The sequence below is a fragment of the Hemitrygon akajei genome, chromosome 11 (assembly GCF_048418815.1).
Source record: "Hemitrygon akajei chromosome 11, sHemAka1.3, whole genome shotgun sequence".
Classification (NCBI taxonomy): Eukaryota; Metazoa; Chordata; class Chondrichthyes; order Myliobatiformes; family Dasyatidae; genus Hemitrygon; species Hemitrygon akajei.
This window is the reverse complement of record NC_133134.1, coordinates 138533601-138545720: the sequence shown is the minus strand read 5'-3', so window position 1 is coordinate 138545720 and position 12120 is coordinate 138533601. Positions and strand designations below refer to the sequence as shown.

At 37.0% G+C, this 12120-nt stretch overlaps 1 protein-coding gene across 4 annotated transcripts in view; it reads left to right on the top strand.

Annotated features, from left to right (window-relative positions):
• Positions 1–12120, top strand: part of ptgis (prostaglandin I2 (prostacyclin) synthase) — a 173578-nt gene that overhangs the window by 126524 nt on the left and 34934 nt on the right. For 3 of the 4 annotated variants that reach the window (XM_073061777.1, XM_073061778.1, XM_073061776.1), the window contains 2 exons: positions 5074–5197; positions 8520–8698. In XM_073061777.1, the coding sequence (XP_072917878.1) occupies positions 5074–5197; positions 8520–8698 (303 nt within the window). Of the gene's footprint in view, positions 1–5073; positions 5198–8361; positions 8390–8519; positions 8699–12120 lie in introns of all 4 variants that reach the window. The other variant, XM_073061779.1, reaches the window with a different exon arrangement.

The following is a 12120-nucleotide window of genomic DNA, read 5'->3' as shown; positions in this document are numbered from 1 at the left end:
ATATTAGCGCACTTAACATTGCCACAAGAAATAGTTTCTGCGGTATTTCTGTAGATTTCTAAATGAACATAGTACCTGAATTCTGATGAATCAATGGATATTGAGTGTGAAATGAGTTGCCAGCACAAGTGATCCATGCGAGCTTGATTTCAATGCTTAAGCAAAGTTTCAATAGATAGCAGGGATATGGAGATCTGTGGTCCCGGTGCAGGTAAATGGGAGTAGGCTGTTTAAATGGTTTCAGCATAGACTAGATGGGCCAAGGAGCCTGTTTCTGTGCTGTACTCTATGACTCTATGAAAATGACAAAAGAGGGGATTTTAGCTCAAAACTTAAATCTCAGATTGCCACTGTTTTGGCTGGGTATTCCTCCTCGGTCACCAATTTAACTCTGTTATCTATGACCACATATTGAATCAAATTGAATCTGTCTTATTGAAGATTTAAACCTTCAAGTAATTCTTAAAACATCTTTGATGATCAAACATTTTTTGAACCAGGTGCCTTTTACACAGCCTCCCTCATTCTTCTAAACTTCTAAACTTCAGCAAGTACAGACAGAGAATCAGCAAACATTAATCCTGTCATTCACATGAAACTCTCTAGACCAGTTTTCAAGCCAGCACATTAGATAAGGGGTCCAAAACTGGTCTCAATGCTCCAAGTGCGGTCTGACCAATGCCTTATAAGGCCTCAGCATGTTCTAAGTCAATGTCAAATTAAATTAATCAAAATTAATCAGACCTGGAAAGTGGATATGACATTTTCTACAACATTGTATTTGCATTTTGGAATCAATTGTGTTGTAACTGTCTGAAACTAAGTCACTTGGATGCTGTAACTGGAAAATGTAAAAATATTTGTTCCGACAACAAACCGTCAAGAGAGTGAGTCTAGCTGGATTCACCTAGACTCCAATAGAATCTCAATCTCAACAGAAATATAACAATGATTAACTACAGTTTCAATTGCTAAAAATTACTGACTTAACTTTACCATTTGGAATATTGTCAGGTAAGTTTACATAATTACATACAGTATTAATAATGACAGCATATCCCAACTAGCAGAATCCCTTTGAATAATCAATACAGGTGCCTGTTCTAACAGCCTTACTTCAAACTCCAGATACCAAAAATATAACCTTTTGTTATAGTGTTAAAGGATGGCTCCATAAATACAAAAGAACTCAGAATGTTGATGCCTTGTATCTATTTTCTGTCTGTCTGTACTCTGTTTTGAACTGTGTATTTATTTTGGGTTAGGGCATGGTAGCTGCTAGTCATGTGTTGTCTTTAGTTCAGTTTTTAGGTGTGGTTAGAGTTAGAAGCAGCCGGAAATGATATATTTTTGTTGACCACTTCGTTTTTCTTGGATATGTTTTGTTTATTGTTTAAATGTGTTTAAGAATGCTTGGCTTAAGTATGTTTGAGTATGCTTAGACTGGTTCTTTCATATCACTAGTTTAGCTTCATTAGTTTTAACATTACAAGACAGTTTGTCTTTGTGGGTTTCTCAATAGATGATTCTTTGACTTTGGAATATTGTTATTGCAGAGAATAAAAAAGAACAAACTGAAATTATTGTTTGGAAGTTACTAAAGCAATGTTTTAGAGGAAATAGCTTTCATCGTTTTCAGTGCATCCTGTCTAGTTATTACTTGTCTTCACGTCTTTAATTGTTTGATTGGCTAAGGGAGCTTTACAGAATTCTGAGAGGTGTCATGGTAGGGGTTGCGGATTGATGGAGAAGGGTGTACCACCATGGAGAAGATATAGCCATGGGAGCTGAGGTTGCAAATAATGTAGACGAGCATTTAATTCCTTCTGTAGGCATCACACTTCAGAACTGCAGGCATGAGAACAAGGTGCCTTGGGAATGTTGAACAACAAGTGCCCCTAAATATTATTGTTCAAGTTCCCTTAAGGTGCTTCACAAGGAACATTGCACATGGAAGACCATGATGCTGTGTGATCAGGGTTACAAGGATAACCAATTAGACGAAGTGTGTAGTCAAACTATCCAAGTGGGGTGAAGTGCCATATCTAAATTTGCTGATGACACCACTGTCATAGGCCGAATCAAAGGTGGTGATGAATCAGCATATAGGAGGGAGACTGAAAATCTGGCCTAGTGGCGCAACAACAATAACCTCTTACTCAAGGTCAGCAAGACTGATTATGATTTCAGAAGGAGGAAGCCAACAGTTCATAAAATAGTGCCCATCAGAGGGTCAGAAGTGGAAAGGGTCCACAACTTTAAGCTTCTTGTTGTTACCATTTCAGAGGACCTGACTTGGGCCCAGCATATAAGTGCAATTACAAAGAAAACACAAGAGCATCTCTACTTCCTTGGAAGTGTGAAAAGATTTGGCATGACATCTTCTATAGATGTGTGGTGGAGAGTATATTGACTGGCTGCATCACAGCCTGGTATGGAAACACTCAATGCCCTTCAATGGAAAACCCTACAAAAAGTAGTTGATATGGCCCAGTCCATCAGAGGTAAAGCCCTCTCCATCACTGAACACATCTACACAGAGCATTGTTACAGGAAAGTAATATCTATCATTAGGTACCCCCACCACCCAGGTCATGCTCTCTTTTTTTTTGTAATTCAAATTTTTATTGTTATTTATTCTTATTTTACAAAGCAGCACAGCATATCATAGATCAGATACAGTACAGCATATTTATGCAGCCATCCCATGACAGGAAAACATATAAAACTAAGAAACAGAAAAAAACTTCTAATTTAAGTTTAAATTAACATACAACCAAAATTGATCCCACGCATCTTACACTTTTTCCTCACTGTTAATTCTTCCCAACATGTGTTCATATGGTGAAATCTTAACCATTTCCTCAGTCCATTCCCTCACAGTGGGACATCAGGGCTTTTTCCAGTTTTTTGCAGCTGTGATGAGACCCACCTTTAAAATAGTAATTTTGTCATTGTTTACATTGGGTATCATTGTCCTATCACCCAGGAGACAAAGCTGTGGGCACAAGGGCAGTGTAGGACCTGACCAATTCCCCAACAAATCAAGAACTTTACACCAAAATGGATGAACCATGGAACACTCCCAAATCATGTGAAAATATGTGCCCAACTCATTTTTACATTTTGAGCATAAATGATTATCAACAATCCCCATTTTGTAGAGTCTAGTTGGTGTCCAATAATATCTGTACTATCTTATATTGAATAAATTTCCCTCTCGCTTCCCTAATATGTCTACCCACATTTGATAAAATATTTGACCACTCATTATCTTCAATATCGCTTCCAAGATCCTTCTGCCATTCTGCTTTGAGATTGTTATACGGTTCATCCACAGAGTGCTTGAACATTTTCTAAAACACTGATGCTTTATGAACTTCCTGTGGTAGTGTAAAGTATTCAGTTAAAGGGTTACTTTGTGGGCCACCATTCTTGAATATGCTACTAACGCAATGTCTTATTCTTAAATACTTCCAGAAATTCTCTTTATCTACAAAGTTATATTTCCTCTGTAAGTCCACATACGACATAAAAATCCCATTCTCATAGAGATCACCTGCTGTATTTACACCTTTAATCTTCCATTCTTTCCAGTACACCATTCTTTTCCCAATGCATATCGCAGGGTTATACTCCAGAGCGAGGAGTATAACTGATTTAAATGTGACATTTTACAAGCTTTATGAATTGTACTCCACACACTCTTTAACTGAAATAGTATAGGATTTAGATTAGTCTTGTTTTCCACATGTTGTGAGAGAATGTTAACAGGAGAATGTGGTGCAGCCAAGCTCTGTCTATAACTACCCAATCTAAATCAACATCAGCCCTGTCCCAATGTTTAGCTAACTTGGTTATTTCAAAGGATAATTTATATGCCCTGACATCTGGTAGACTGAGCCCACCCATGTCCCTGGACATACACATCTTACTCATTTTAATTCTAGGCTTCTTCTTATCCCATAGAAATTCACTAATAATTTTTTTGTATTGCTTGTAGATCGAATCTGAAATATTTAAAGGAAGCATCATAGAAAGATAGTTAAACTGAGGTGCTATGACCATTTTAACTACATTGACTTTACCCCAGAGTGACAGTCTCAGTGCCCCACACTTATCCAGATTATTTCTTATCCTACTCAATAATGGCTCATAATTTTAAGTAATTATTTCATCCAAATTCTGACTGAGTTTGACTCCTAGATACTTCATTCCAACTGGCACCCATCTGAAATTAAACTGAGATTGAATTTAATAACACAATTTTGAAACTGGCATAGCCTCAGATTTACTGCAGTTGATTTTATAACCAGACACTTCAGTATATAACTGAATTGTTTTCATTAGTGGGTGTAAGGAATTAGGAGGGTCACTAATCAGTAATAACATATCGTCAGCATATAGCATCAACTTATGCTCCTGCTGCAATCAGGAGGAAGGTACAGGAGCCTCAAGGCTCACATCACCAGGGTCAGGAACAGTCATTTTCCCTCAACCATCAGGCTCTTGAACCAAAGGGGAAAACTTATTTGCCCCATCATTGAAATGTTTCCACAATCTATGGACTCACTTTCAAGGACTCTTCATGTTCTTGATATTTGTTGCTTATTTATTTAATTTTTTTTTTTGCATTTGCGATTTGTTGTCTGTGGTGAACTACATATACCTGTCTGGACACGCCCCCTGCTGACTGCCTATCTCGACTCACGTCTCCGAGAGTTATTGATGGTGCATCAATGTCTTTTGCACACTGTTTGAATGCCCAAGTTGGTGCGGTTTTTCATTGATTCTATTATGGTTATTATTCTATTATGGACCTGTTGAATTTGACCACAAGAAAATGTATCTCAGGTTTATATATGGTGACATATATTTTCTTTGAACTTTGAAGTGACCCAGCTGTTGTTGCAAATATTAAAATTGATTGTCAATTCTGATATTATTTAATACACGTTTTAATCTATTTCTGTTGGTTCTTTGTTTAAGCCACACATCCATTATCCTTTTTAGTCATGCTCACAGCATTAATAATAATTGTTAGTCACTTAAATTTTTTAATTGTTCTTTTAGGTTACCAAGTGAACCACCTCTAGATAAAGGCCTTATCCCCTGGCTGGGACATGCTCTTGAGTCTAGGAAAGATATTGCCAAGTTTTTATTGAAGATGAAGACAAAACATGGAGACATTTTCACAGTAAGCTTCCTTTAATTTTGAGTCCAAACAATTGCCTAGAAATTGAAATTCATTCTTTTTTGGTGCACTAAAGATGACATAATGTCCATTTGGATTTACCGAAAAATAATCACAAAATGTAGTTCAGTGATACACGCTTTAACAGAAAACTTCATCAATGCCCATTGGGATCTCTGTGCAGGCCTTACAACTGCCATTTTAATATGCCACGAAGTTAAAGGTCCAATGGCAGTCACACTACATTAACAGGTAGTCTTTCAATACCTATGCAAATAACCACCAGCAAAAGTCAGATGCCTGAGGTAAATTGTTTTTAGAATAATCTGTGACAAAGTCCTGTCCTAATGAGAAGTCTCGGCCCGAAATGCTGACTGTTTACTCTTTTCCATAGTTGCTGCCTGACCAGCATTTTGTGTGTACTGCTTGGATTTCCAGTATCCGCAGATTTTTTTCTTGTTTTTTTTAGACGTGTTCTGGGTATATTCAAAATGATTGCTATTTTAGCAGGAACAACTTTTACTATGCTTAACTGGCATCAAATATCTTTTATGTGCTATTTTAATAAAAATAAGGCAGAATGTTCCCAATTTCTGAGCATATATGTGCAAACTTCCAGATATACTTGTTGCTTCCAGATATATAATGTTGCTTTTGGAATAACCTGAGCACTGCTTTTATTTCTATTGTCATTTCAAAGTGACTTCAAATGCAATCGCCTTGGGATATATAGCCTTTTTAGATATACAACACTTCTAATTTTCTAAATGAAATGCAAACCAGTCCACTTCTGTGAAGCAAATAAATTAGTTATATTTAATTGCCTGAATATAAACATGCACTAATTTATACCATACTAATGTGCAAAATTATGAAAAAGCAAGTGCACACAAAATGTAAATTTTTGTTTGGTAAGACATTGATAAAGATCTATTGCTGTTATTGTTGGTGAGGCTGTTTCAGTTTGATACTTGCAAAGCTGGTCAACATACTCCAAAAAGATAATAGCTCCCACTGCCCTCTAGTGGTGCAAAGAATCAAACACTTGAAAGGGGAAACAGCAGGATTAAACATGTCAAAGAAGAAAGCACGTTGAGACGTGCAATGATATTTTGGTTGAGGTTTTCCTCAGGGTCCCATTAGATTATTGCAGGTAGGATTAAATTTTACAAGTATTATTACGTCTGGGTTAACATTGGTGTCAAAATAACAATGACTGCATATTGCTACTTCTAAGTCTAGCAGCAATCTTACAAGTAATGTGTCTTTTTGTTGTGGACTACGTTGTTGCTACATCATTGCTGCATTTAGTGCATTACCTTTTGGATCACTGGATTCAATTTTTGCATCAGAAGCCTGTGCAATTTACAGTATCTGTTTCCTTACTGCCCTGTTCCATTTCAGCTGGCCTTTCTCAATCCTGCCTGTGTTTGTCCATTAGGGGTGTTATGCACCCATTAAGGACCTTCCTGAAATTTGATTTTCAACTTTCAACGTTGAGTTCTCAAGTTTCAAGCAAGAATCAGGTGAATGACTACTGAAAGCATCCTGCAAAATGGATAAAACATGTGGAAATGATGCTCCCGCAGTTGCTTCCAACAACATTCCAGTAGTTTCACCCATACATTGAGTGGGTTATTAATTTCTTTTCTTAAGCTTACCATTAAAATTCCCAAGGAACGTATCAACCTGTGATAGTATGTTCAGAACCAAAGCATTTTTACCTCATTTTACCTACAGAAACAGAACAGTATCTTAGGTTAAAGTTCCCCTTGCCAAGTATTCCTTCAAACTGTGCTGGTAAGTGTGTTTGGTTGCTGTATATTTATCAGCACAAAGCTTTCCCCTGGTTGACAAAACAATAGGTCATATTACACTAAAGTTTAGCTGCTGGTTTTACAAGGAACTCCTGACTAGCTGAAGTGCAGTGGCAACGTATCCTGGGTAATCTATTTGTACTGACCTGGGGTGGGGCGGGGGGGGGAGGTTAGATGCACCTTGTATCCAAACCCTTACTACTCCACCAGCCATAGTTTGTGCATCTGCTGTAGCCCCATTCAACTGAACAGAGTCCTCTGACTTGTTAGCAGGGAAGAGGGTTCTGTTTCTCACATTATTATAGTTTACTGAAATTTCTAAATGATGAATGTAGCTTTAAATGAATTCATTTACATAAAAATTAATTAGAAACTGCAGAAAAGGCCTTATAATGACATAAGTTCTCAGGAAGCCGTCAAGGAGGTGCAGAAGAAGGGGGCCTTAATTTGCACCATCAGCACTGTAGTTACAGTGTGCATGCAGTCCGTTCTGCACGAATGACAACAGTAAGACCAATAGAGCACTGAGAGTGTGGCATGGCATTATTTGAAGGAAAACCAAATTATCTTTAATTTCCATGTCAATACACCCTAAATCAACATAACAAAAGAAAAGCATATGTAGTTAACAACACTTTGAGATTAAAGGCAACTCAATTTGGTTATTTTGTTTCCTACTCTGCTATAATGACTGAACCTGAGCTACTTAAAATGTACTTGGACAGTTACTGGATGTACCTCAAAGCTACATGCTAAGAGATGGGGAATGCAATTAGTTTCAAAAATTCTTTGTTAGCTGTGATGAATACAATGATTCAGATTTATTCCTTCTGTGCCCTGAATCTCAATAATCTGGAAAATTAACATGGCTGCTTTCAGTTCTAAATGGGGATAAATGAACATTCATTAGAAAGTAAAAGAAGAGACCTCAGATGGTAAAACAAAACAAAAAAACTAATGGATTAATTCAGTGGGGCAGCCCAACCCTCCCCCAGTCCTTCTTCATCACACACTCATCCATCTACCTGTTTTGCATCTTGTTTTGTTTATGTTCCCCACCACCACCCCACTACCTCACCTGGTTCCTGATGCAGTTCCTTTACCCAAAATGTTGACACCTTCTGTCTGCACAACTTAACTTGCTGAGCTCTTCCATTGGTCTGTCTTTTAATATATTGGGGGGAAAAACTTAACTCAAAAGCAGAACAAAACATGAAAAAAGGAAATGTGGCTTGCAAAAAATAACTGCCTATGAAAGATTTTGGAGAAAGAATGATTTACATGTGTCACATCAATTTTATTCATATTATGTAAATATTTTCAAGTGATCATTTTCTCTTTTACTTAAAGATGAGCAAATGTGGGATTGAAAGTAAAGGTAGGTCATGGATTTGCCTTTAGTACTGTTTGAGTGTTATATGAAACTTAAATTCACATGTCTAAGTTTTGTGGTATTCTCTACGTGCCTACTAACTCAGGATTCTTGATCATGTTTTCTTTTCACGCAGGTCCGAATGGCAGGGCGATATGTAACTTTCTTATTTGATCCTCACTCATTCGATGCAGTTGTATCAGAATCCAGTGCAAAGTTGGACTTTACAAAATACTCATTAACTTTAATGGATAAAATGTTCAACGTTCAGCTTCCTGACTATGATCCAAATGAAGAGAAATCTTTGATGAAAATGTAAGCATTCTGAACTGAACTAAGATACCATCTGAAGTGTATTTAAAAGATAAATTATTCGACAGTGTGAAATTTTGCAAAGAGTTAAGATTCAGATAAAAAAAAATTAGTCTTTATAGATGCCTGAACATATATAATTAATTAGACTATAGAGTCATGGTGTCATATGGCACAAAAACAGAACCTTTAGCTCACCATGAATATACTGACAATCAAGTGCCTGTATGCTTGATGTGGAATTTGCAGAGATGTTTAAAAAACATTAGCCCAAAATTTCCAAAAAAGCTGCTCAAAAAGCAGTTGCCTTCAGGGTAAAACTATCCTCACTTCAAATGAGTCCTCAGGTGTGATCTTCAAAAAGGAGTCAGCCCCCATCTAGTCTGATTGACAAGACCTTAAGCAGTAAAGTGTCTGTAGAGTGGGAATACCACTGAAACCATTTGTAAAACTGAAGCCATGCCCTCCAAATGACCCTCCTGTCAAAACTATCAGTGAATGTTCATTGCTGAGCATACGACATTCACAAATTATTAAAGACTAATTGCACTATTAAAAGTGTTACTTTATAAAGAGGGAAGAAGAAGAAACACAGCAACTAATTCAAGTATTGCAGATGTTGAAACTGAAATAAAATAAAAAAACATTAGAAATAGGTTAGAACTATCTGAGTTAGTTTTGAGTTTTGAGTTCATTATCATTGTCATGTGCACGTGTACATAGATGCAGAGATACTTACTTGCAGCAATATCACAGACACATAGCATTAGATAATTAGTATTCACAAATTAAAATATAAATTATGTGCAGTGCAAATGTTTCTAGCTCTTGCCTTAGCTGTGTTGTTAATGGAAGTTTTGGGCCTATATCTTGCAGCTGATTTTGTGGTTTCTGTCATCCTGACCTATAATGGCTTCTTGTCATGGCTGCTTTATATTATTGTTATCCTCATTCAAATTTAGCAGTCTGTTGGGAAGCTTATCTTCTCAAATATGTCTTGTCAAGATAATATATCTGTAAGTCATCCATTCCTTAACACAAGTTTCTGGAATCTCACTTCAGACATGGGCTGTTAATCATCTAGGACTCAAAAACCAAAACAATTCGGTATCAAAATCACCAGATGCACTTTGAAAACCCTGCAATGATTTAGTCATTAATTTAAATGCAAATACTTTGGAAAAGCTGTTTTGTGAGAAATTGTGCAATGGTGCAGGTATCAACTCATTTCTTAAAGAATTATTGGGCATAGAATTATTCTGACACTTATTTTCTAAAGTATAGGTTAATGTCATTAAAATCTAGGAAGCTATTTGATAAATTGAAATTGAGAAAAGCTAACTCATTGGTATTTTATGAATTTAAACATTGAGAAATCTTTAAAAGAAGCAGTTGCTGAGGTAATTGAAGCATTGGTTGGGTTGGATTCTACTGAAATTCCCAGGTTCTATTTAGGACCCAGAGTTCTAAGTAGAAAGTAAATATGTTATCAACGTACATACATGTCGCCATATGCAACCCTGAGATTCATTTTCTTGTGGGCATACTCAATAAATCCATAACAGAATAACAACCATTACAGTTTCATGTAGATGTGCTCATTGGTGGAAAGGCTCACCTGTGATGAACTGAGTCATATCGACTACTTTTTGTAGGGTTTTCCATTCAAGGGCATACCAGGCAGTGATGCAGCCAGTCAATATTCTGTCCACTACACGTATATAGAAGTTTTTTCCACGTTTTAGAGGTCATTCTGAATATTCGCAAACTCCTAAGGAAGTGGAGATGCTGCCATGCTCTCTTTGTAATTGCACACTGGTCCTCCAAACTAATAACACCGAGGAATTTAATGTTGCTTACCCTCTCGACCTCTGATCCTCCAAAGAGGACTGGCTCATTGACCTCTGGCTTCAGTTATGTTTTGTAACTTCAAAACAATAAACTAATTTAACAAAAGATATTGGAGTCTGGGTACGCGGATCCAACTTTGTACTTACTTCACACATACATATCCTGTGGTGGCGTAACGACGTATCCAATTCATGTATTTATACATATAACCTGTAATTAAATATTTAAAGAGCAAGAATGCTTATTCAAACAATATGTTTACAATATTACTCAAATACTACTGAAATTTTAAATACACACCAGTTTCCAACTCCTGAAGCCAATAATCATCTGCTTGGTTTTGCTGACATTGAGTGAGAGGCTGTTATGGCATCACTCAGCCAGATTTTCAATTTCCCTCCTATATGCTGATTCATTACCACCCTTGATTCAGCCTAAGGCAGCAATGTCATAGCAAACCTGCATACAGCATTGAAGATTGTGGTTATCCACATAAAGTGTAAAGCTAGTAGAGTGGGGCGGGGGTGGGGGGGGGGGAGAGTTGCCAAGCACACAACTCTGTGGGGCACCTGTACTGATGGACACCATGGAGCAGATGTTGTTACCAATCCAAGGACTGCAAAGGCAGGAGAAGGAAGGGTAGTTAGCCTAACATCTATCACCAGGAAAATGCCGAAACCTCTTGTTAAGCAGGAGGACATTTATAATATCATACAAAATCAAGCACAGTCAATGTGGCTTTATGAAAGGGAAATTACATTTGACATACTTGGTAGATTTTTCTGTGGATGTAATGAACAAGGTTGATAAAGAAGAAAATGTAAGTTTAGGGTATTTAGATTTCCAGATGGCATCTAATAGAGTGTCACATTAAAGTTACTGAATGGCATACTGGGTGTAACATTTTGGCATGGATTGGGAATTGACTAACTAATAGAAACAGGAGTGATTGCCCCTAGTCAATGTTTGACTATAGTAAAAATGCCTATGGTCCAACCAGTCAATTATTGTCATATTCCTTTAAAACCTATTTGCACTTAACCAACACTTTACTGGCCATTTCTGTTCTCAAACCTATGTCTTTCCACTACATTGCTAATGAAAGTAATTGCAAAGAAACAAACATCTAAATCTTTACATGTTCAAAAACACTCTGTGAGCCATTTTGCACCCAAACCTGCAAATTCAAATACAGAAACTAGGTCTAAATTGCTTAAGACAAGGGCATTTTTTCTGGTAAACATGCTTCCTATACATATTCTATCATTTGCTTCCAAGTCCCTCTGCTAAAAAATATAACCAGCTATAATGGTTGACCTGGAGCCTCTAAGTAATTAATGCAACCACAATTATTTGTATTTTTTTTTTCAAATCCCATATTGCCTTTCATAGGACTGATGGATTATGCAACCTCCGTACAAGGTTACATAATAGTCTGGACTTCGCTGAATAGTGCCCATCACCTGCTGAACTGCACTGATAATTTTAATTTGCCTAGCCTACATTAGGATAGGTAATCCTGCAGATAAAGAGCTTCCTGCACTAAAGGCAGAGCCCCAAGCAGCAAATCAAGT